A 21344-nucleotide genomic window follows, 5' to 3' on the forward strand; every position below is an offset into this window, starting at 1 on the left:
GGAGGAGGAGAAGGAAGGGGGGAGGAGGAGGAGGGGAAGTGGGGGGGAGAAGGAGGAGGGGGAGGGAGGAGAGTGGGGGAGAGGGGGGGAGAAGGGGAGGGGGGGAGAAGGGGGAGGGAGGGGAGGGGGGAGAAGGAGGGGAACGGGGGGAGTAGGGGAAGGAGGGGGGAGAAGGAGAGGGGGGAGGAGAAGGGGAACGGGGGGAGTAGGGGAAGGGGGGAGAAGGGGAAAGGGGGGGGAGGGGGAGGGGGTGGGGAGAAGGGTAAGGGGAAGGGGGAGAAGGGGAGGGGGAGAAGGGGAAGGAGAGGAGGAGAGGGGGGGGGAAGGGGGGAGGGGAAGGGGAGGAGGAGAGGGGGGGAAGGGGGGAGGGGAAGGGGGGGGAGGAGGAGGAGGAGGAGGAGGGGGGGAGAAGGAGGAGGAGAGGAGAAGGGGGAGGGGAGAAGGGCGAGGGAGGGAAGCAGGGGGAGGGGGGGTGAGAAGGGGAAGGGATGGTGGGAGGGGGGGAAGGGAGGGTGGGAGAAGGAGAAGGAGAGGGGGAGAAGGAGAGGGAGGGGAAGGGGGAGGGAGGAGAAGGGGGAGGGAGGAGAGGGGGGGGAAGGGGGAGGGAGGAGAGGGGGGGGTAGGGAGGAGAGGGGGGGAAGGGAGAGGGAGGAGAGGGGGGGGAGAAGGGAGGGGGGGGAGAAGGGGAAGGGGAGGGGGAGAAGGGGGAAGGAGAGGGGGTGGGAAGGGGGAGGAGAGAGGGGAGAAGGGGAAGGGGGAGAAGAGGAAGAGGGGGGGAGAAGGGGAAGGGGGAGGATGAGGGTGAGAAGGGGAAGGGAGGAGGAGGGGGGAGGAGGGGAAGGGGAAGGGGGGAGAAGGAGGAGGAGGGGAAGGGGGGGAGGAGGAGGAGGAGGAGAAGGGGAAGGGGGGAGGAGGAGAAGGAAGGAAGGGGGAGGGGGAGGAGGGGGAGGGGGAGGGGAAGGGGGGAGAAGGAGACGGGGAATGGGGAAGGGAAGTGGGGGAGAAGGGGAAGTGGGGGAGGAGAGGAAGTGGGGGAGGAGGAGGAGGAGGGGAAGGGGGGAGAAGAAGGAGGAGGGAGAAGGGGAAGGGGGGGGAGGTGGGGGAAGGGAGAAGTGAAGGGGAGTGGGGGGAGGAGGAGAAGGGGAAGTGAGGGGAGGAGGGGAAGTGGGGGAAGGAGGAGGGAGGAGGGGGGGAGGAGGGGAAGGGGAAGGGGGGAGGAGGAGGGGAAGGGGGAGAAGGAGGAGGAGGGGAAGGGGGGGAGGAGGGAGGAGGGGAAGGGGGAGGAGGAGAAGGAAGGGGGAGGAGGAGAAGGGGGAGGAGGAGGAGGGGAAGTGGGGGGGAGGGAGGAAAGGGAGGGAGGAGAGTGGGGGAGAGGGGGAGAGGGGGGAGAAGGGGAAGGAGAAGGGGAGGGGGGGAGGAGAGGCGGGAAGAAGGGGAAGGGAGGAGAGGGGGGGGAGGAGGGGGAGGGAGGAGAAGGGGGAGGAGAGGGGGAGAAGGGGAAGGGGGGAGAAGGGGAAAGGGGGAGGAGAGGGGGGAAAGGGGGGAGAAGGGGAAGGGGGGAAGGGAGGGGGGGGAGAATGAGAAGGAGAAGGAGAAGGGGAATGGGGAGGGAGGAGAGGGGGGGAGAAGGGGGAGGGAGGCGAGGGGGGAGAAGGGGGAGGGGGGGAGAAGGGAAGGGGGGGGAGATGGGGAAGGGGGGGAGAAGGAGAGGGGGGAGAGAAGGAGAAGGGGAAGGGGGGGAGGAGAGGGGGATGGGAATGAGGGGAGGGGGGAGAAGGGAGGGGAGGGGGGAGGAGAGGGGGGGAGAGGGGAGAAGGGGAAGGGGGGGAGGAGAGGGGGGGGAAGAGGGGAAGGGGGAGGGGGGGAAGGGGGGGAGGAGAGGGGGTGGGAAGGGGGGGAGGAGAGGGGGTGGGAAGGGGGGGGAGGAGAGGGGGGGGAAGGGGAAGGGGGAGGAGAGGTGGGGGGAAGAGGGAGGAGATTGGGAAGGGGGAGGAGGGGGAGAAGGGGAAGGGGGGAGAAGGGGAAGGGGGGGAGAGGGGGGAGAAGGGGAGGGGGAGAAGGGGAAGGGGAGGGGGAGGAGGAGGGGGGGAGGAGCAGGGAAAGGGGAAGGGGGAGGAGGAGGAGGAGGAGGAGGAGGGGGGGAAGGGGGGGATGGGGGGAGGAGGAGGAGGAGGAGGAGGAGGAGGAGGAGGAGGAGGAGGAGGAGGAGGAGGAGTGGGGGAGTGGAAGGAGAAGGGGTGGGGAAAGGAGAAGGGGGTGAAGGGAGGGGAGGCTGAACCGGCCGGGCCCAAGACTTCGGGCAGGGCCCGTCCCCAGCACCAGATTTACAGGTCGGTGGCGTTGGGTCGGGTTGCGCGGGGGGAGCGCGGGTCGGGTCCGGGTCCGGGTGGGGGCGGTCCTCGGGGAGGGAGGGAGTTCGGTTCGGGTCGGGGGGTGCGGGGGGGGCAGAGTGAGGTCGGGTTGGTTCGTGTCGGGGGCATGGGGAGGGAGTTCAGGTTGGGTCGGGTCCGGTCCGGGTGGGGGGGTCGGGAGCACGGGTCGGGTTGGTGGTGGGAGGGAGGTCGGTTCACTTCGGGTCGGGGGGAGGGAGGGAGAGGGAGATCAGGTCGGGTGGGCGGAGCGCGGAGAGCGCGGGTCGGGTCCACTCTGGGGGCGGGGGGGGAAGCGGGAGTCGGGTCGGGAGGAAGGAGGAGCTGGGCGTGGGAGGTTGCAGCCTTATGCGCACAGCCCCAGTGAGGCCCTTCCCACACAGTTTTGGGCGCCTGGAGTTACTGCACATGCGCGCGCATGTGCAGAGGTCCCGGCGCTGCTTTCAGCGCAGGGACATAAGTCCGCCTCCCACAGCTCGTGCTGCACCGCGCCAAGCTGCAAACGACCTGCAGGGAGCTGGAGAATCTAAGTTTTTTTTAGGCGCACTTTGTGGCGCGAAAAACGGGCTTCCGGGTCGGCGCAGCCCGAAACTTGGGCCCATACAGTGGTGTTCTCAGGGATCGATATTGGGATCACTGCTCTTTTTGATGTATTAATAACCTGGACTTGGGTATAGGGGCAGAATTTCAAAGTTTACAGATGACACAAAGCTTGGAAATGAAGTAAACGGTGAGGAGGATGGTAACAGACTTCAGGAGGACTCACTGGTGAAATGGGTAGACATATAGTAAATAAAATTTACTGCAGAGATGTGGAAGGAAAAATGAGAAGACGCAATATGAACTAAATGAATTAAAGGGGGAGCACTGCCTGAAATGGTGGTGGAAGCAGATTTAGTAATAATTTTCAAAAGGGTATTCTCCCTGAAGGGGAGAAATTTACCGTGCTATGGGGAAAGAGTGGCACTAGTTGGATAGCTTTCAAATTGCTGGCACAGGCACGATGGGCCAAATGGCCTTTTGTACAGTATGATTCTATATAGTAATAAATATAGAATTATTTAAATTATATATAATAGATTAAGACAGAATAATCAATGTTGTTTTTTTATGAAAGTTTCTTTGTATTTTAGCTGGAAAGGTTAATCGATGATGCTCTCAAAAGAAGTACTTTTAAGTCACTGGAAGAATTACTAGAAGAAAGTGATGAGATTGTGCCTTGCAAATGCAGCAAGCAGATGATAAACAAACTGAACAAACTCATGCAGCGGGTAAGAAATAGTTTCAAGATTAATCCTATCGTGTTTCAATAATGGATAGAAATGTAGAGATAAGTAGAGCTTGTAGCAACAGTATTATTACAAATTTAAGATTTGAACATAAATACATAAGAAATAGGAACAGGAGAAGGCCATTTGGCCCCTCGAGCCTGCTCCGCCATTCAATAAGATCATGGCTGATCTGATCCTGGCCTCAAATCCACTTCCCTGCCCACTCCCCATAACCCTTTACTTCCTTATCATACAAAAATCTGCCTATCTCCACTTTAAATATATTCAAAGACCCAGCCTCCACAGCTCTCTGGGGTAGAGAATTCCAAAGATTCACAACCCTCCGAGAAGAAATTCCCCCTCATTTCTGTTTTATATGGGCGACCCCTTATTCTGAAACTATGCCCCCTAGTTCTAGATTTCCTCACGAGGGGAAACATCCTCTCTGCATCTACCCTGTCAAGTCCCCCTCCTTATCTTATATGTTTCAATAAGATCACCTCTCATTCTTTTAAACTCCAAGGACTATAGACCCAACCTGCTCAACCTTTATTCATATAACAACCCCTTCATCTCAGCAATCAACCTCGTGAACCTTCTCTGAACTGCCTCCATTGCAAGTATATCCTTCCTTGAATAAGGAGGCCAAAACTCTACTCTAGGTGTGGTCTTACCAACGCCCTGTGCAGTTGGAGCAGGACTTCCCAACTTTTATATTTCATTCCCCTTTGCCTTCCTGATTACGTGCTGTACCTGCATGCTAACTTTTTGTGTTTCATGTACAAGATCCCCCAGATCCCTTTGTATTTTCTAATCACTCCCCATTTAAATAATAATTTTCTTTTTTATTTCTCCTACCAAAGTGGATAACTCACATTTTCCCACATCATAGTCCATCTGCTAATTTTCTGCCCACTTAGCCTATCTATATCCCTTTGTAGATTCTTTGTGTCCTCCTCACAACTTGCTTTCCCACCTATCTTTGTATCATCAGCAAATTTGGCTACATTACACTCGGTCCCTTCATCCAAGTCATTAATATAGATTGTAAATAGTTGGGGCCCCAGCACTGATCTGCGTGGCACCCTACTAGTTACAATTTGCCAACCTGAAAATGACCCATTTATCCTGACTCTGTTTTCTGTTAGTTAGCCAATCCTCTATCCACGCTAATATATTACCCCGCATCCTGTGAGCTCTTATCTTGTGCAGTAACCTTTTGTGTGGCACCTTGTAGAATGCTTTCTGGAAATCCAAATATACGACATCAACTGGTTTTCCTTTATCCACCCTGCTCTTCACATCCTCAAAGAGCTCTAGCAAATTTATCAAACATGTTTTCCCTTTCACAAAACCATGCATTCTCTGCTTGACTGCATTATGATTTTCTAACTGTCCTTAATGATGTACTCCAGCATTTTCCCAATGACAGATATTAGGCTAACTGGGCCATAGTTTCCTGCTTTCTGTCTCCCTCCTTTCTTAAATAGGGCGTTATATTTGCAGTTTTCCAGTCCACTGGGACCTCTCCAGAATTCAGGGAATTTTGGAAGATTACAACCAATGCATTCACTATCTCTGCAGCCACTTCTTTTAAGACCCTAGGATGCAGGTCATCAGGTCCAGGGGACTTGTCCACCTTTAGTCCCATTAGTTTGCCTAGTACCTTTTCTCTAGTGATTGCACCCACCCCCGACTCCTACAATAGCTCCTTGATTATCAATTATCGTGATGTTTTTAGTGTCTTCTGCCGTGAAAACCGATACAAAATTTGTTCAAAGTCTCTGCCATTTCCCTGTTTCCCATTATTAATTCTTCAATCTCATCCTCTAAGGGACCAACGTTTACTTCAGCTACTCGTTTCCTTTTTATATATCTTTAGCAGCTCTTGCTGTCTGTTTTTATATTTCTTGCTAGTTTACTCTCATGCGCTATCTTTTCTGTCTTTACCATTTTTGTAGTTGTCCTTTGCTAATTTCGAAAAATTTCACAATCCTCTGGCTTTCCACTTTCCTTCGCAACATTGTATGTCTTTGTATTCAATTTGATACCATTCTTGACTTCCTTAGTTATCCAGGGATAGTTCATTCTTCTCTTCGAGTCTTTGGGCCCAAGTTTCGGGCCGCGCCTAGAATGGCGCAGCCCCGACCTGGACGCCCGTTTTTCGTGCCACAAAGAGCGCCTAAAAAAAACGTACAGATTCTCCGGCTCCCTGCTGGTCCTCTGGAGTCGGGTGCGGCGCAGCACGAGCTGTTGGGGGCGGAGCCAGGTCCCTGCGCTGAAAACAGTGCTACAGTGGGCGCGCATGTGCAGTAGCTCCAGGCGCCCAAAGCTGTGTGGGAGGGGCCCGAAGCACGCAGCCCCTAACCCTGGCCGAATGGCCTCACTGGGGCTGCGTGCATAAAGCTGCCTCCCATGCCCAGCTCCTGCTTCCTTCCGATCCGACTCGACTCCTGCTCCCCGCGCCCCCCCCCCACCACACGACCCGACCCTGACCTGACTCACCCCCCCCACCGGGCCCCGAGCCCTCGGTCCGGACTGGACCCGAACCGACCTCCCCCCACCCCCGACCCGACTCGCGCTCCCGACCTTCCCCGCCCCCCCCAAACCGGGACCCGACCCGACCCAACCTGACCTCCCTCCCCCCCGACACGAACCGACCTCCCTCTGCCACCCACCCCCTCCCCACCGACTTGAACCGATCCGCGCTCCCTCCCTGCCACCCCCTACCCAAACCAACTCGACCCCCCTCCACCTCCCGGACCCGACGCCACCTACCTGTAAATCTGGTGCTGGGGACGGGCCCTGCCTGAAGTCTTGGGACCGGCCGGGCCCAGCCCGTTCAGCTTCCCCCCTCCCCTTCTCCTTTCTCTCCCCCACCCCCCCCCCCCCCCGCCCTTCTCCTTTCTCTCTCCCCCCCTTTTCCTTTCTCTTCCCCCCCCACCCTTTTCCTTTCTCTCCCCCCCCCCCCACCCTTTTCCTTTCTCTCCCCCCCCCCACCCTTTTCCTTTCTCCCCCCCCCCACCCTTTTCCTTTCTCTCTCCCCCCCCCCCCACCCTTTTCCTTTCTCCCCCCCCTTCTCCTTTCTCCCCCCCTTCTCCTTTCTCCCCCCCCTTCTCCTTTCTCCCCCCCCCTTCTCCTTTCTCCCCCCCCTTCTCCTTTCTCCCCCCCCTTCTCCTTTCTCCCCCCCCTTCTCCTTTCTCCCCCCCCTTCTCCTTTCTCCCCCCCCTTCTCCTTTCTCCCCCCCCTTCTCCTTTCTCCCCCCCCTTCTCCTTTCTCCCCCCCCCTTCTCCTTTCTCCCCCCCCTTCTCCTTTCTCCCCCCCCTTCTCCTTTCTCCCCCCCTTCTCCTTTCTCCCCCCCTTCTCCTTTCTCCCCCCCTTCTCCTTTCTCCCCCCCTTCTCCTTTCTCCCCCCCTTCTCCTTTCTCCCCCCCCCTTCTCCTTTCTCCCCCCCCCTTCTCCTTTCTCCCCCCCCCTTCTCCTTTCTCCCCCCCTTCTCCTTTCTCCCCCCCTTCTCCTTTCTCCCCCCCCTTCTCCTTTCTCCCCCCCCCTTCTCCTTTCTCCCCCCCCCTTCTCCTTTCTCCCCCCCCCTTCTCCTTTCTCCCCCCCCCTTCTCCTTTCTCCCCCCCCTTCTCCTTTCTCCCCCCCCTTCTCCTTTCTCCCCCCCTTCTCCTTTCTCCCCCCCTTCTCCTTTCTCCCCCCCTTCTCCTTTCTCCCCCCCTTCTCCTTTCTCCCCCCCCTTCTCCTTTCTCCCCCCCCCTTCTCCTTTCTCCCCCCCCCTTCTCCTCTTCTCCCCCCCCTTCTCCTCCTTTCTCCCCCCCTCCTCCTCCTTTCTCCCCCCCTCCTCCTCCTCCTCCCCCTGCCCTCCCTCCCCCTCTGCCTCCCTCCCTTCCCCTCCCCTCGCTGTCAGAAACACAGACACTGACAGAGAGTGAGAGACACACACAGACAGACAGAGAGATAGAGACACTGACAGAGGCACACTGGGGGGCATCCCAGCACGCTGTTGGAGGGCTCCCGGTGCTGCAGTGGGTAAGTAGAAAATGTTTTATTTATTGATTTAAAAAAAAATTATTTCTTATTAATTTTTTTTGATTTTATTGGTTGATTTATTGATGTTTTTATCATTTATTATTGATGATGGCTCTTTAAACACTTCAGTTTTACAAATAATGTTTGTAAACTTCCCTTTAAACCCCCCCCTCATTCCCTACACCTGATTTGTAACCTACGTCTGATTTTCTCAAGTGTAGACAAGGTAGACGGGAGCGTACAAAAATCTTCACTTACTCCATTCTAAGTTAGTTTGGAGTAACTTTTCACTGCCGAAACTTTGAAAACAGGCGTAAGTGGCCGGACACGCCCCCTTTTGAAAAAGAAATTCTGTTCCAAAGTGAAACTGTTGTAGCTGACTGGAGCAAACTAAATGCCGAGAATTTGAATTTCTAAGATACTCCGTTCTACACCAGTTGCTCCTGATTTTTTGGAGCAACTGAGGCCGAAACTTGGGCCCTTTCTTTCTCACTGGAATATATCTTTGCTGAGAGTTATGAAATATCTCTTTGTCGAGCATGATTTCCCTTTCATAAATCCATGCTGACTTGGACCGATCCTGTTACTGCTTTCCAAATGCGCTACTATTTCATCTTTAATAATTGATTCCAACATTTTCCCCACTACTGATGTCAGGCTAACCGGTTTAGAATTACCCATTTTCTCTCCCTCCTTTTTTAAGAAGTGGTGTTACATTAGCTACCTTCCAGTCCATAGGAGCTGATCCCGAGTTGATAGACTGTTGGAAAATGATCACCAATGCATCCACTATTTCTAGGGCCACTTCCTTAAGTACTCTGGGATGCAGACAATCAGTCCCCAGGGATTTATGGGCCTTCAATCCCATCAATTTCCCTAACACATTTTCCCGCCTAATAAGGATATCCTTCAGTTCCTCCTTCTCTCTAGACCCTCGGTCCCCTAGTACATCTGGAAGGTTATTTGTGTCTTCCTTCGTGAAGACGTTAGAACCAAAGTATTTGTTCAATTGGTCTGCCATTTCTTTGTTCCCCATAATAAATTCACCTGAGTCCGGCTGCAAGGGACCTACGTTTAGTCTTCACTAATCTTTTTCTCTTCACATATCTATAGAAGCTTTTACAGTCAGTTTTTATGTTCCCGGCAAGCTTCCTCTCGTACTCTATTTTACCCTCCTAATCAAACCCTTTGTCCTCCTCTGCTGAATTCGACGAGGCAGATTAGTCACATGTTGTCATGCGTCATCTGGACATCGAGGGAGCGGCAGTTATTTCACTGAAGGAGCTTGCAAAGCAACACTGGTGCCATTGATTACCTACACTTGGGAAAGCCAGAAACAGCATGAATCTGAATGCTGTTATCTTGCCGTTGCTTTGGTGTGATAGCAGACGGAATTAATTCACTAGCTCTCCATAAAATTACTTGACACACAAAGTTCCTGGACTGGCTCTTGGCTGATATTACATAGACCTTCTAAGACTGCCTGGAGTGGCCCAGTGTCATAGCAGTTGCATTCTTATGTGCATTTCATAGTCCCAATTGGAGTTCCTGGCTGGAAGACTGTGGCCACAGGTTTTCATTTTACACCCAGCACCGGTCCCTATTACATCTCTGTTAAAGCACATTCTTCTAGCATAGAACTCCTCACTAAGGTCTGCAAAGGATTTGCGTGTCCTATAAATGATTTGCATGATGATATCCCATATAGGCTGCCTCCTTTCCTCCTTCCTCTCGTGCTGCTCCTCCATGTTTAATGGCAAACAAATGAATGCCCACCGGGAGTCCCATTCTTGAATCTCAGTACCTCTCATCGATGATGTGAGCAACTTTCAAGCTCTAAAACGTGGAAACTGGGTATGCGGGGAAATCTGCCAGAGGTCTCAGTCCACAGGCAGTTAGAGGCAAGGTCAATGCTGTCCATGGCATGGGTGGGGGGGAGGAAGGGGGAGAGGGGGTTCAGGGGGGCGGGGGGGGACCCTCGAGGCTCTTTTCCCATTTCAGTAATCGGTACAGAAAGTTTCCATGTTTTAGAGCTTGAAAGTTGCTCACATTTAAAAAAAATAATAATAATTGTTTAGGATGTAGGCATCGTTGGCAAACCCGCATTTAATGCCCATCCCTATTAATCCTTGAGAAGGTGGTGGTGGTGAGCGGCCACATTCAACCGCTGTAGATCTTGTGGTGAGGGTGCTCATATAAGAACATAAGAAATAGGAGCAGGAGTCGGCCATTCGGCCTCTGGAGCCTGCCCCACCATTCAATAAGATCATGGCTGATCAGATCATGGACTTAGCTCCACTTCACTGCCCACTCTCCATAACCCTTTACTCCCTTATCGTTCAAAAATCTGTCTATCTTCACTTTAAATATATTCAATGATCCAGCCTCCACAGCTCTGATTTACAACCCTCTGAGAAAAGATATTCCTCCTCCTTCTCAGTTCTAAATAGGCGACCCCTTATTCTGAAACTATGTCCCCTAGTTTAGATTCCCCACGAATGGAAGCATCCTCTCAGTAACTACCCTGTCAAGCCCTCTCAGTATTTTATAGGTTTCAATAAGATCACCTCTCATTCTTCTAAACTCCAATGAGTATAGGCCTAACCTGCTCAACCTTTCTTCATAAGTCAACCCCTTCATCTCAGGAATCAATCTCGTGAACCTTCTCTAAACTGCCTTCAATGCAAGTATATCCCTCCTTAAATAAGGTGACCAAAACTGCACGCAGTACCCCAGGTATGGTCTCACCAATACCCTGTACAGTTGTAGCAGGACTTCCCTGCTTTTATACTTGCGCAGTGCTGTTGGACAGGGAGTTCCAGAATTTAGAGCCAGCAACAAAGAAACACTGTTATATGTCCAAGTCAGAATAGTGTTTGATAAAAGTTTTGCGTGACTTCTTCGATTTTGTACTCTATGCCTCTATCTATAAAGCCCTGGATTCCTGCTTTTTTAACAGTGTTAGATCTCTTAATTTCCAATGAAATACGAACTCCGGTTGTAGTTTTAATGTAATTTTATTCTGGCAGCAGCAACAAGCTTCTGGCTTTAAGCCAGGCCTTTGTCCTTCTGAGACCACATGGCCAAAATGGCTGTACTTATACCTGGTTCAATTTACAGAAAAGAACTCGCCTTTTTTGACCATATTGGCTCAATTGATAGTCTGTTAACCTTTAATTGGCTCGCTACCCAAGGTCCTAAAATGTCAAGTTGATTGATGACTTAATGCAATGTGGTCTGTGTTTTCTCAAAACTGCAGCCAGGCTGCAGAGCTTTAATTCTCTATCAATCTCCCCTTTGATTCTTTCACAAACTGAATCATAAAACATCAGCTATCACTGGTTAAACATTCTACAAAATAATTTCATACATGTTAATTTGTTGATGTGTTTCGCCACATGTCCGGACTAGTAAGAAGTAGGCCTATGCCTAGAGTACCTAAAATCAGTAATGCAGTAAATTTATACATTTTGGCAAAAGGTAATTGTCCTTATTAGATTTCAGCTTCAGTTACGGGTGCTCGTTTAACGTGTGAAGCGTGGATCCAGGCTTTCTTTCCTTGGACTTTAACAGCTGCCTGGGTGGTCAATAACACTTGGTAATGTCCCTCTCACTTGGCACCCAAAGGTTCTTTATGCAACTTTTTCACATACACCCAGACTCCCGGGATGATGTAGTGTCCTCCTTCGGGTGGATTACCCCAAGCTGCCAATACCTGTCTGGAAACAGAACGAATAGCATTGGTTAGGTTCTGACAGTATGATAACAAAGTGTCACTCATTAAGTGAACATCAGCTTTCCTTAAATCAATAGTTCTGGGTCTTCCTGTTATAATTTCAAATGGGCTTAGACCTGTAGTTCTTTTCGGGGTTGCCCTAATGCTACATAGCACTATTGGTAGTGCCTGGGGCCATGGTGTTCCTTCTTGGTGATATTTGGCAAGCTGTTGTTTCAAAGTTTGATTCATTCGCTCTACTTGTCCTGATGATTGTGGATGATAAGGACAGTGTAAATCCCATGTAATGTTCAGTAACCTACAGACTTCTTGGCAGACAGCACCTGTGAAGTGTGTTCCCTGATTTGAGTCAATGCTACTCGGGATTCCCCATCGGGGAATGTAATCCTTACACAAGACCTTTGCAGTGTGATTGGCTGTAGCTCTTTTAGTTGGGACAGCTTCTACCCATCGAGAGAATCTGTCGACCATGACAAGAACGTTAGTGTATCCTTGGCATGAAGAGAGATATATAATCAACCTGCAGATGCTGGAATGGTCCGACAGGGGCAGGGGTCCTCAGTTGGGGCATTACCGTGATGGGTCCAGAATTATTTTTCTGTGGTCTGCTACCAGCTGGGCATGTTTTTTAAATCCCTGACCCCACCAGCTTTTCTGGAACCGTGCCGTCATCTGTTGTGAGGCCAAGTGTCCCCACGAGTGGATCTGTTGGGCTAAAAAAGGCATAAGCGCTTGTGGCGCAACTGGCTTGTCGGTAACTTTTTGTCTCCAGACACCATCTTCGCATAGGTTAAATCCTGCCTCAATCCATGTCCATTTTTCCTCTCGGGAGCACTCGCCTTGAATTGTTTGAAGGTCTCGTGTCAGAGTTCTGAGTGCTTTCAATCTGCACATCTGTGTTAGTTCTTCTGGGGGAACGCCCTGTGAGGCGGTATCTTTAGCTGCCTGGTCGGCTAGGGCATTTCCCTGTGCTGTGGTATTTTCCTTGGTATGGGCCTTACACTTCCTGAGGTAATTGTATGGCCTCTAGTAAGTCTCGGACTTCTTTTCCATTTCGGATAGGTGTACCAGCAGCAGTGAGGAATCCTCTTTTCCGCCATAACAGACCAAAGTTGTGAGCGAATCCAAAAGCATAATGTGAATCTGTGTAGATATTAGCTGTCTGTCCTTCTGCTATTCGACATGCTTCTGACAGGGCCCGTAACTCGGCCTGTTGTGCTGACGTTCCTGAGGGTAAACATCCTTTTGCCACTACCTCATATAAGGTTGTAACTGCCCATCCTGCTTTTCTGGTACCATTGTCAACAAAGGAGGAACCATCTGTAAACAGGATGAGGTCTGGGTTGTGCAGAGGCTCCTCTGCTGCTAAGGCTGCTTCTTCTGTTTCTTTTAAAATCTCCACGCAGTCATGCTCTTCACATTCTCCCCTGTCTTGCTCCCTCGATTCTGACATCGGGAGCATAGTTGTGGGATTAACTGGGCTGGCCCGGACGATATGGACATTAGGAGCTTCCAAAACTGCTGTCCTGCGGGTCCATCTAGCTGCCGTCACCTGAGACATTCTATTCATAGACAGCAAAGCATGTACGGTGTGGGGACACTTGACCATCAGCTTTTGGTCGAGGACTAGACCCGCAGTGGTCATTACCGCTTGACATGTAGCTTCCATGGCCCTTGGGCAACTTCCCCATCCGAGGGCTACCACATCCAGTTTTGCCGAATAATAGCCAATAGGTCTTTGCCGATCCCCATGTTCTTGTGTCAGTATAGCTGTCATATATCCTTCTTTCTCATGGACAAACAGGGTAAATGGCTTACCACTGTCGGGGATTCCCAGAGGCGGTGCCGAACACAAAGTCCTTTTCAAACTCAGGAAGGCCTCTTGCTGTTCCTTAGTGAAGGTGATGGCTTCTTTAGAGGCATGTTTCCCCTTTAAGATATCATTCAATGGCTGAGCAAGCTATGTGAAGGAGTCAATCCAATTTCTGTTAAAGTTACACAATCCCAAAAAAGACCTTAGTTCCTGAATAGTGGTGGGTTTTTTAGCAGCCCAAATGGCTGCAGTTCTATCCTGGGTAAGTTCTCTCTTTCCTTGTGAAATCTTTTGTCCCAGGTATACAACCTCTTCTTGGGATATTTGTGCTTTGTCGATGCTGGCTTTATGTCCTTTCAGCCAAAGGTGGTCCAGCAAAGCTCGTAAATGTTGTTCATGCTGTTCTTCCGTGTTTGAAGCTAGCAGGATATCGTCTACATATTGGATGACTGTGGATGACAGGGGAGGTAATTCTTGCAAATGGCTTTGTAAAGCCATGTGGAATACCGTAGGGCTGTTGTGGAAACCCTGCTGTAACCGGGTCCAAGTATACTGTTGTCCTTGGACAGTGAAAGCAAACCACTGTCGAACCTCCGGTGCCAGAGGCACCGACCAAAATCCGTTGACCATATCTATAACCGAGAAATATTAATGTTCCGGTTTGAGGGCATTAAAAATGGTGGAGGGATCTGCGATCAAAGGAGCTTTTTGATCAATACGCTGGTTAGCTTTCCTATAATCGACAGTCAAGTGCCAAGTCTCATTAGATTTCTGATCCGGCCACACGGGGCTATTGGAGGAGCTATGCGTTTTAATAAGCACCCCTTGTTTCTCCAATTGCTGAATAACCGGTAAGATTCCCGCGATGGCAGTTGGACTGATGGGATACTGTTTAGTGCATGGAGGTTTGGTCCCGGTCAATGACGCAGGCTCCATCTGGAATAGGCCACAATCATTCTCATCTTTAGCCCATATCGGGTGTTCCTTCAATTCTTATTTCTTCAAAGTTCTAATTGATCATGTCATCCGACCATCCTCGAAATGCAACGATGAATCTACTTGGATTAGAACGTCCATTCCCAAAAGGGGCCGATCTACTGGGCCTATCCAGACCGGCGTGGTTAGTTCATGTGGACACAGCCCTATAAGTACCGGTGTTGTCCTTTTAATTTCCATTTTATGGCCCCCAACTCCATAGGCTGTACGTGCCCTACCATCCAATGGCAAAAAGTCTCCATATTGTAGGGGTAAGCATGTTAATTCCGCCCCTGTGTCCAAAAGACAGTCCACATCCTTATCGCCCACCCTCAGTTAATTATAGCCCATCTCCCCTTTGTTGTATTAGTGCGAGGAAGTGGACCAGGGTGGGCTCTAATCGTTTTTTGCTATCCCAAATAACTCTTTCTGTTGTTGTATTGTTATTCGCTTAAATGCTTCTATGAGGTCGTTATCTTGTGATAAGCCTGGTTTGTTGGCTGAATTGTATCCCTGGCTGCGTCCTCTTCCCCGGCCGCGACCTTGCTGTTTCGCCCTGCACGTCTTGGCCCAGTGACCTCCTTTCCCACAATAATGACATTTTCCGGGTAATTTTCCAAATAACTGTTTATTGGAATCCTGGGATTTCCATCCCATAGCCTGTTCAGCTTGGACTTTAGCTCCCATATCCCGATCTGATTGGTTACATTGATCCACCAATGCTGCAAAGGGTAGTTCCTCTACCTTCCCAGTCCGGTAACACTACCTTAAACATTTTGGACAGTTCTGGCTTTAGACCTGCCTCGAAAGCTGCTTTCAGGGGTCATAACAGTTCGTTGGTGAGGCCTATAAAAGGCACAGCAGGGAGTCCGGGGCCCAGCGTCGGCGAGGTGCGTGGAGAGGCGTCGGGAGTTCGTTGGTGAGGCCTATAAAAGACACAGCAGGGAGTCCGGGGCCCAGCGTCGGCGAGGTGCGTGGAGAGGCGTCGGGAGTTCGTTGGTGAGGCCTATAAAAGGCACAGCAGGGAGTCAGGGGCCCAGCATCGGCGAGAGGTGCGTGGAGAGGCGTTGGGAGTTCGTTGGTGAGGCCTATAAAAGGCATACTTGTGTAGCTACAGGGAGAAGGCAAAAAATAAGTAGAAAGAAACAGAAAGGTGACGTCACAGCCAAGGGGGTAAGTGACTGGCTGGTGATTGGTGAGTAGTTTTTCTTTTTTCTCTTCTATAACAGTGAGTAAACTTTAGCATTGTTGTTGCCTATCTAAGGGTTAAGTCATGGCAGGACAGCTCGGTCACTTGTTATGCTCCTCCTGTACCATGTGGGAACTCGGACGACTCCAGTGTCCCTGACGACTACGTGTGTGGGAAGTGTATCCGCCTCCAGCTCCTGACTGACCGCGTTGCGGAGTTGGAGCTGAGGGTGGATTCACTCTGGAGCATCCACGATGCTGAGAATGACGTGAGTAGCACGTGTAGCGAGTTGGTCTTATTGCAGGTGAATGGTCCACAGCCAGATAGGGAATGGAAGACCAGCAGGAAGAGCAGTGCAAGGAAGGTAGTGCAGGGGTCCCCTGTGGTCATCCCCCTGCAAAACAGATACACCGCTTTGAGTACTGTTGAGGGGGATGACTCATCAGGGGAGGGCAGCAGCAGCCAAGTTCATGGCACCGTGGCTGGCTCTGTTGCACAGGAGGGCAGGAAAAAGAGTAGGAGAGCGATAGTGATAGGGGATTCAATTGTAAGGGGAATAGATAGGCGTTTCTGCGGCCGCAACCGAGACTCCAGGATGGTATATTGCCTCCCTGGTGCAAGGGTCAAGGATGTCTCGGAGCGGGTGCAGGACATTCTAAAAAGGGAGGGAGAACAGTCAGTTGTCGTGGTGCACATTGGTACCAACGACATAGGTAAAAAAAAAGGGATGAGGTCCTACGAAATGAATTTAAGGAGCGAGGAGCTAAATTTAAAAAGTAGGACCTCAAAAGTAGTAATCTCGGGATTGCTACCAGTGCCACGTGCTAGTCAGAGTAGGAATCGCAGGATAGCGCAGATGAATACGTGGCCTCAGCAGTGGTGCAGCAGGGAGGGATTCAAATTCCTGGGGCATTGGAACTGGTTCTGGGGGAGGTGGGACCCAGTACAAACCGGACAGTCTGCACCTGGGCAGGACCGGAACCAATGTCCTAGGGGGGAGTGTTTGCTGGTGCTGTTGGGGAGGAGTTAAACAAATATGGCAGGAGGACGGGAACCAATGCAGGGAGACAGAGGGAAACAAAAAGGAGACAAAAGCAAAAGGCAGAAAGGAGATGAGGAAAAGTGGAGGGCAGAGAAACCCAAGGCAAAGAATAAAAAGGGCCACTGTACAGCAAAATTCTAAAAGGACAAAGGGTGTTAAAAAAACAAGCCTGAAGGCTTTGTGTCTTAATGCAAGGAGTATCCGTAATAAGGTGGATGAATTAACTGCAAATAGATGTTAACAAATATGATGTGATTGGGATTACGGAGACGTGGCTCCAGGATGATCAGGGCTGGGAACTCAACATCCAGGGGTATTCAACATTCAGGAAAGATAGAATAAAAGGAAAAGGAGGTGGGGTAGCATTGCTGGTTAAAGAGGAGATTAATGCAATAGTTAGGAAGGACATTAGCTTGGATGATGTGGAATCTACATGGGTAGAGCTGCAGAACACCAAACGGCAAAAAACATTAGTGGGAGTTGTGTACAGACCTCCAAACAGTAGTAGTGATGTTGGGAAGGGCATCAAACAGGAAATTAGGGGTGCATGCAATAAGGGTGCAGCAGTTAAATGACTTTAATATGCACATAGATTGGGCTAACCAATCTGGAAGCAATACAGTGGAGGAGGATTTCCTGGAGTGCATAAGAGATGGTTTTGTAGACCAATATGTCGAGGAACCAACTAGCGGGGAGGCCATCTTAGACTGGGTGTTGTGTAATGAGAGAGGAATAATTAGCAATCTCATTGTGCGAGGTCCCTTGAGGAAGAGTGACCATAATATGGTGGAATTCTGCATTAGGATGGAGAATGAAACAATTAATTCAGAGACCATGGTCCAAAACTTAAAGAAGGGTAACTTTGAAGGTATGAGGCGTGAATTGGCTAGGATAGATTGGCGAATGATACTTAAGGGGTTGACTGTGGATGGGCAATGGCAGACATTTAGAGACCGCATGGATGAACTACAACAATTGTACATTCCTGTCTGGCGTAAAAATAAAAGTGGGAAGGTGGCTCAATCGTGGCTATCAAGGGAAATCAGGTATAGTATTAAAGCCAAGGAAGTGGTATACAAATTGGCCAGAAATAGCAGCGAACCTGGAGACTGGGAGAAATTTAGAATTCAGCAGAGGAGGACAAAGGGTTTGATTAGGGCAGGGAAAATGGAGTACGAGAAGAAGCTTGCAGGAAACATTAAGACGGATTGCAAAAGTTTCTATAGATATGTAAAGAGAAAAAGGTTAGTAAAGACAAACGTAGGTCCCCTGCAGTCAGAATCAGGGGAAGTCATAACGGGGAACAAAGAAATGGCAGACCAATTGAACAAGTACTTTGGTTCGGTATTCACTAAGGAGGACACTAACAACCTTCCGGATATAAAAGGGGTAAAAGGGTCTAGTAAGGGGGAGGAACTGAGGGAAATCCTTATTAGTCGGGAAATTGTGTTGGGGAAATTGATGGGATTGAAGGCCGATAAATCCCCAGGGCCTGATGGACTGCATCCCAGAGTACTTAAGGAGGTGGCCTTGGAAATAGCGGATGCATTGACAATCATTTTCCAACATTCCATTGACTCTGGATCAGTTTCTATGGAGTGGAGAGTAGCCAATGTAACCCCACTTTTTAAAAAAAGGAGGGAGAGAGAAAACGGAATTATTGACCAGTCAGCCTGACATCGGTAGTGGGTAAAATGATGGAATCAATTATTAAGGATGTCATAGCAGCGCATTTGGAAAGAGGTGACATGATGGGTCCAAGTCAGCATGGATTTGTGAAAGGGAAATCATGCTTGACAATCTTCTGGAATTTTTTGAGGATGTTTCCAGTCGACTTGACAAGGGAGAACCAGTTGATGTGGTATATTTGGACTTTCAGAAGGCTTTCGACAAGGTCCCACACAAGAGATTAATGTGCAAAGTTAAAGCACATGGGATTGGGGGTAGTGTGCTGACATGGATTGAGACCTGGTTGTCAGACCGGAAGCAAAGAGTAGGAGTAAATGGGTACTTTTCAGAATGGCAGGCGGTGACTAGTGGGGTACCGCAAGGTTCTGTGCTGGGGCCCCAGCTGTTTACATTGTACGTTAATGATTTGGAAGAGGGGATTAAATGTAGTATCTCCAAATTTGCGGATGACACTAAGTTGGGTGGCAGTGAGAGCTGTGAAGAGGATGCTGTGAGGATGCAGAGCGACTTGGATAGGTTAGGTGAGTGGGCAAATGCATGGCAGATGAAGTATAATGTGGATAAATATGAGGTTGTTCACTTTGGTGGTTAAAAACAGAGAGACAGACTATTATCTGAATGGTGACAGATTAGGAAAAGGGGAGGTACAACGAGACCTGGGTGTCATGGTGCATCAGTCATTGAAGGTTGGCATGCAGGTACAGCAGGCAGTTAAGAAAGCAAATGGCATGTTGGCCTTCATAGCGAGGGGATTTGAGTAAGGGGCAGGGAGGTGTTGCTACAGTTGTACAGGGCCTTGGTGAGGCCACACCTGGAGTATTGTGTACAGTTTTGGTCTCCTAACCTGAGGAAGAACATTCTTGCTATTGAGGGAGTGCAGCGAAGGTTCACGAAACTGATTCCCGGGATGGTGGGACTGACTTATCAAGAAAGACTGGATCAACTGGGCTTGTATTCACTGGAGTTCAGAAGAATGAGAGGGGACCTCAGAAACGTTTAAAATTCTGATGGGTTTAGGCAGGTTAAATGCAGGAAGAATGTTCCCAATGTTGGGGAAGTCCAGAACCAGGGGACACAGTCTAAGGATAAGGGATAAGCCATTTAGGACCGAGATGAGGAGAAACTTCTTCACCGAGAGTGGTGAACCTGTGGAATTCTCTACCACAGAAAGTTGTTGAGGCTAATTCACTAAATATATTCAAAAAGGAGTTAGATGTGGTCCTTACTACTAGGGGGATCAAGGGGTATGGCGAGAAAGCAGGAATGGGGTACTGAAGTTGCATGTTCAGCCATGAACTCATTGAATGGCGGTGCAGGCTCGAAGGGCCGAATATCCTACTCCTGCACCTATTTTCTATGTTTCTATGTTCATCCATTTCCTCATCCGTATTATTCATACCCAAATGTTCTAGCCACGTGCATCTAAACCGCTCGTCATACTCCAGGACCTCCTCTGTTCCTTTCTGTTGGCAGGCTGCAATTTTTCCCCAATCTGTCTTAGCTGGACTGAAGGCTTGCAGCCAGTGTTTAATTGCCTCCCATCCTGCGTTTAATTCTTGCTCATCCTGCCCCAAAACTGCTTCGACCTTGTCGTGCAATTTTCTTCCTTGTGTTTTTGGCACCATTATGGTCAAAATTTGCACTCCGTCCCAGGGATGAAGTTGATATATATTTCTTAAGCGGTCTAATGGGTCCCACGTTTTTACTCCCCCTTTCTTTGGATTGGGCAATTCCTTGGACCATTTATTAATTTTCTCTGGGTCTGCCGGATCATGAACTAAGTATTCTGCATACACCCTTTTCCTCGTTTTTTTGGTTCCGCCCTCATCTGCAGTCTCTCCTGATTTGACTACAACTCGTCTTTTTTTAAATGGGGCAAAGCGCATCCCTAATTCTTCATCCTCCAACCCTGTATCGTCGGAGGATTCAGAATCTGTATCTATTCCTCGGTCGTGTCTTCGGGTTTGCGCTTTTAATTTATCCAAACATGGGTACCCTGGGAATTGACTGATACATTTTCCTTTTGCTATTACTGTCTCTTGACGTAATGATTTTTTCCATTCTTTAATTCCACCTTTAAGATCTTTAATTTCCGCTTCCGACTTTTCAAGTTCAAGTCTTTTCTGTCGCAGCTGTGCACAAACAGCTTGCAATTGATCCTTTGTACTGGTCAGTTCTCGATCATGTTGGGAACGCATTATAATTTCATTCCGTTTTCGGATCTGGCCCATAACCGCTAGGGACCATCTAGTTTGCTCTTTATTTTTCATACGGGTCGTTTTTCCCCAGAACCTTTTAATCTCGTCCAAGGACCATTGTCCTTTGGAGGTTCCGTACTTTTGTTCGATCTTAATACAGGTTTTAGATAAATTGAATTGTTGCTCTATGTATTCTTTCAACTGTTGGAGGATTTCATCTATCGAAACCTCGGGTGGTGCCCGACCGCCTTTAACAGTTGTCGGCACTTCTTTGCTCTTATCTCCTGCTGCCATAATACTGATTTCTTTACTGGGGTCTTGAGTCGTAGGCTTTCCAGCCGATCAGTGGGTCAGTGATTAATTAACTAACACACCGCCGAAGTTAGATGTCTATGGGACCTCGAGCCGACTACCAACCGGAGGGTTCACAAACCGGAGGCTTTTGGAATCGCATAGAAGGAGAGGCGAATTTCGACTTTTGACCCAGGACTTTTATAAAGAGGAGTCCTTACTGCAGTATGTAGGTCCAATGTCCAAAATTCAGATTCTTCCCTCAGCGATCGTGTTCGTGACGCCAAAATTCTTAGATCTCTTCATTTCCAATGAAATACGAACTCCGGTTGTAGTTTTAATGTAATTTTATTCTGGCAACAGCAACAAGCTTCTGGCTTTAAGCCAGGCCTTTGTCCTTCTGAGACCACATGGCCAAAATGGCTGTACTTATACCTGGTTCAATTTACAGACAAGAACTCGCCTTTGACTTTATTGGCTCAATTTATAGTCTGTTAACCTTTAATTGGCTCGCAACCCAAGATCCTAAAATGTCAAGTTGATTGATGACTTAATGCAATGTGGTCTGTTTTCTCAAAACTGCAGCCAGGCTGCAGAGCTTGAATTCTCTTTCAAACAGTCTTATGAACTTGTCCTGCCACCTTCAAAGATTTATGTACGTATATTCCCACATCTATGTTTCTGCACCCCCTTTAAAATGTTATCATTTAGTTTATATTGCCTCTCCTTCTTACCCAAAT

General features: G+C 49.7%; 1 protein-coding gene across 1 annotated transcript in view; it reads left to right on the top strand.

Moving 5' to 3' along the window:
• The first annotated feature begins 3372 nt into the window (after window positions 1-3372).
• sycp2 (synaptonemal complex protein 2) overlaps window positions 3373-21344 on the top strand; it is a 1164109-nt gene continuing 1146137 nt past the window's right edge. The window contains exons 1-2 of the mRNA XM_070894856.1: window positions 3373-3396; window positions 3503-3640. Of these exons, the coding sequence (XP_070750957.1) occupies window positions 3373-3396; window positions 3503-3640 (162 nt within the window). The remainder of the gene's footprint in view (window positions 3397-3502; window positions 3641-21344) is intronic.

This window comes from Pristiophorus japonicus, chromosome 12 (genome assembly GCF_044704955.1).
Source record: "Pristiophorus japonicus isolate sPriJap1 chromosome 12, sPriJap1.hap1, whole genome shotgun sequence".
Classification (NCBI taxonomy): Eukaryota; Metazoa; Chordata; class Chondrichthyes; family Pristiophoridae; genus Pristiophorus; species Pristiophorus japonicus.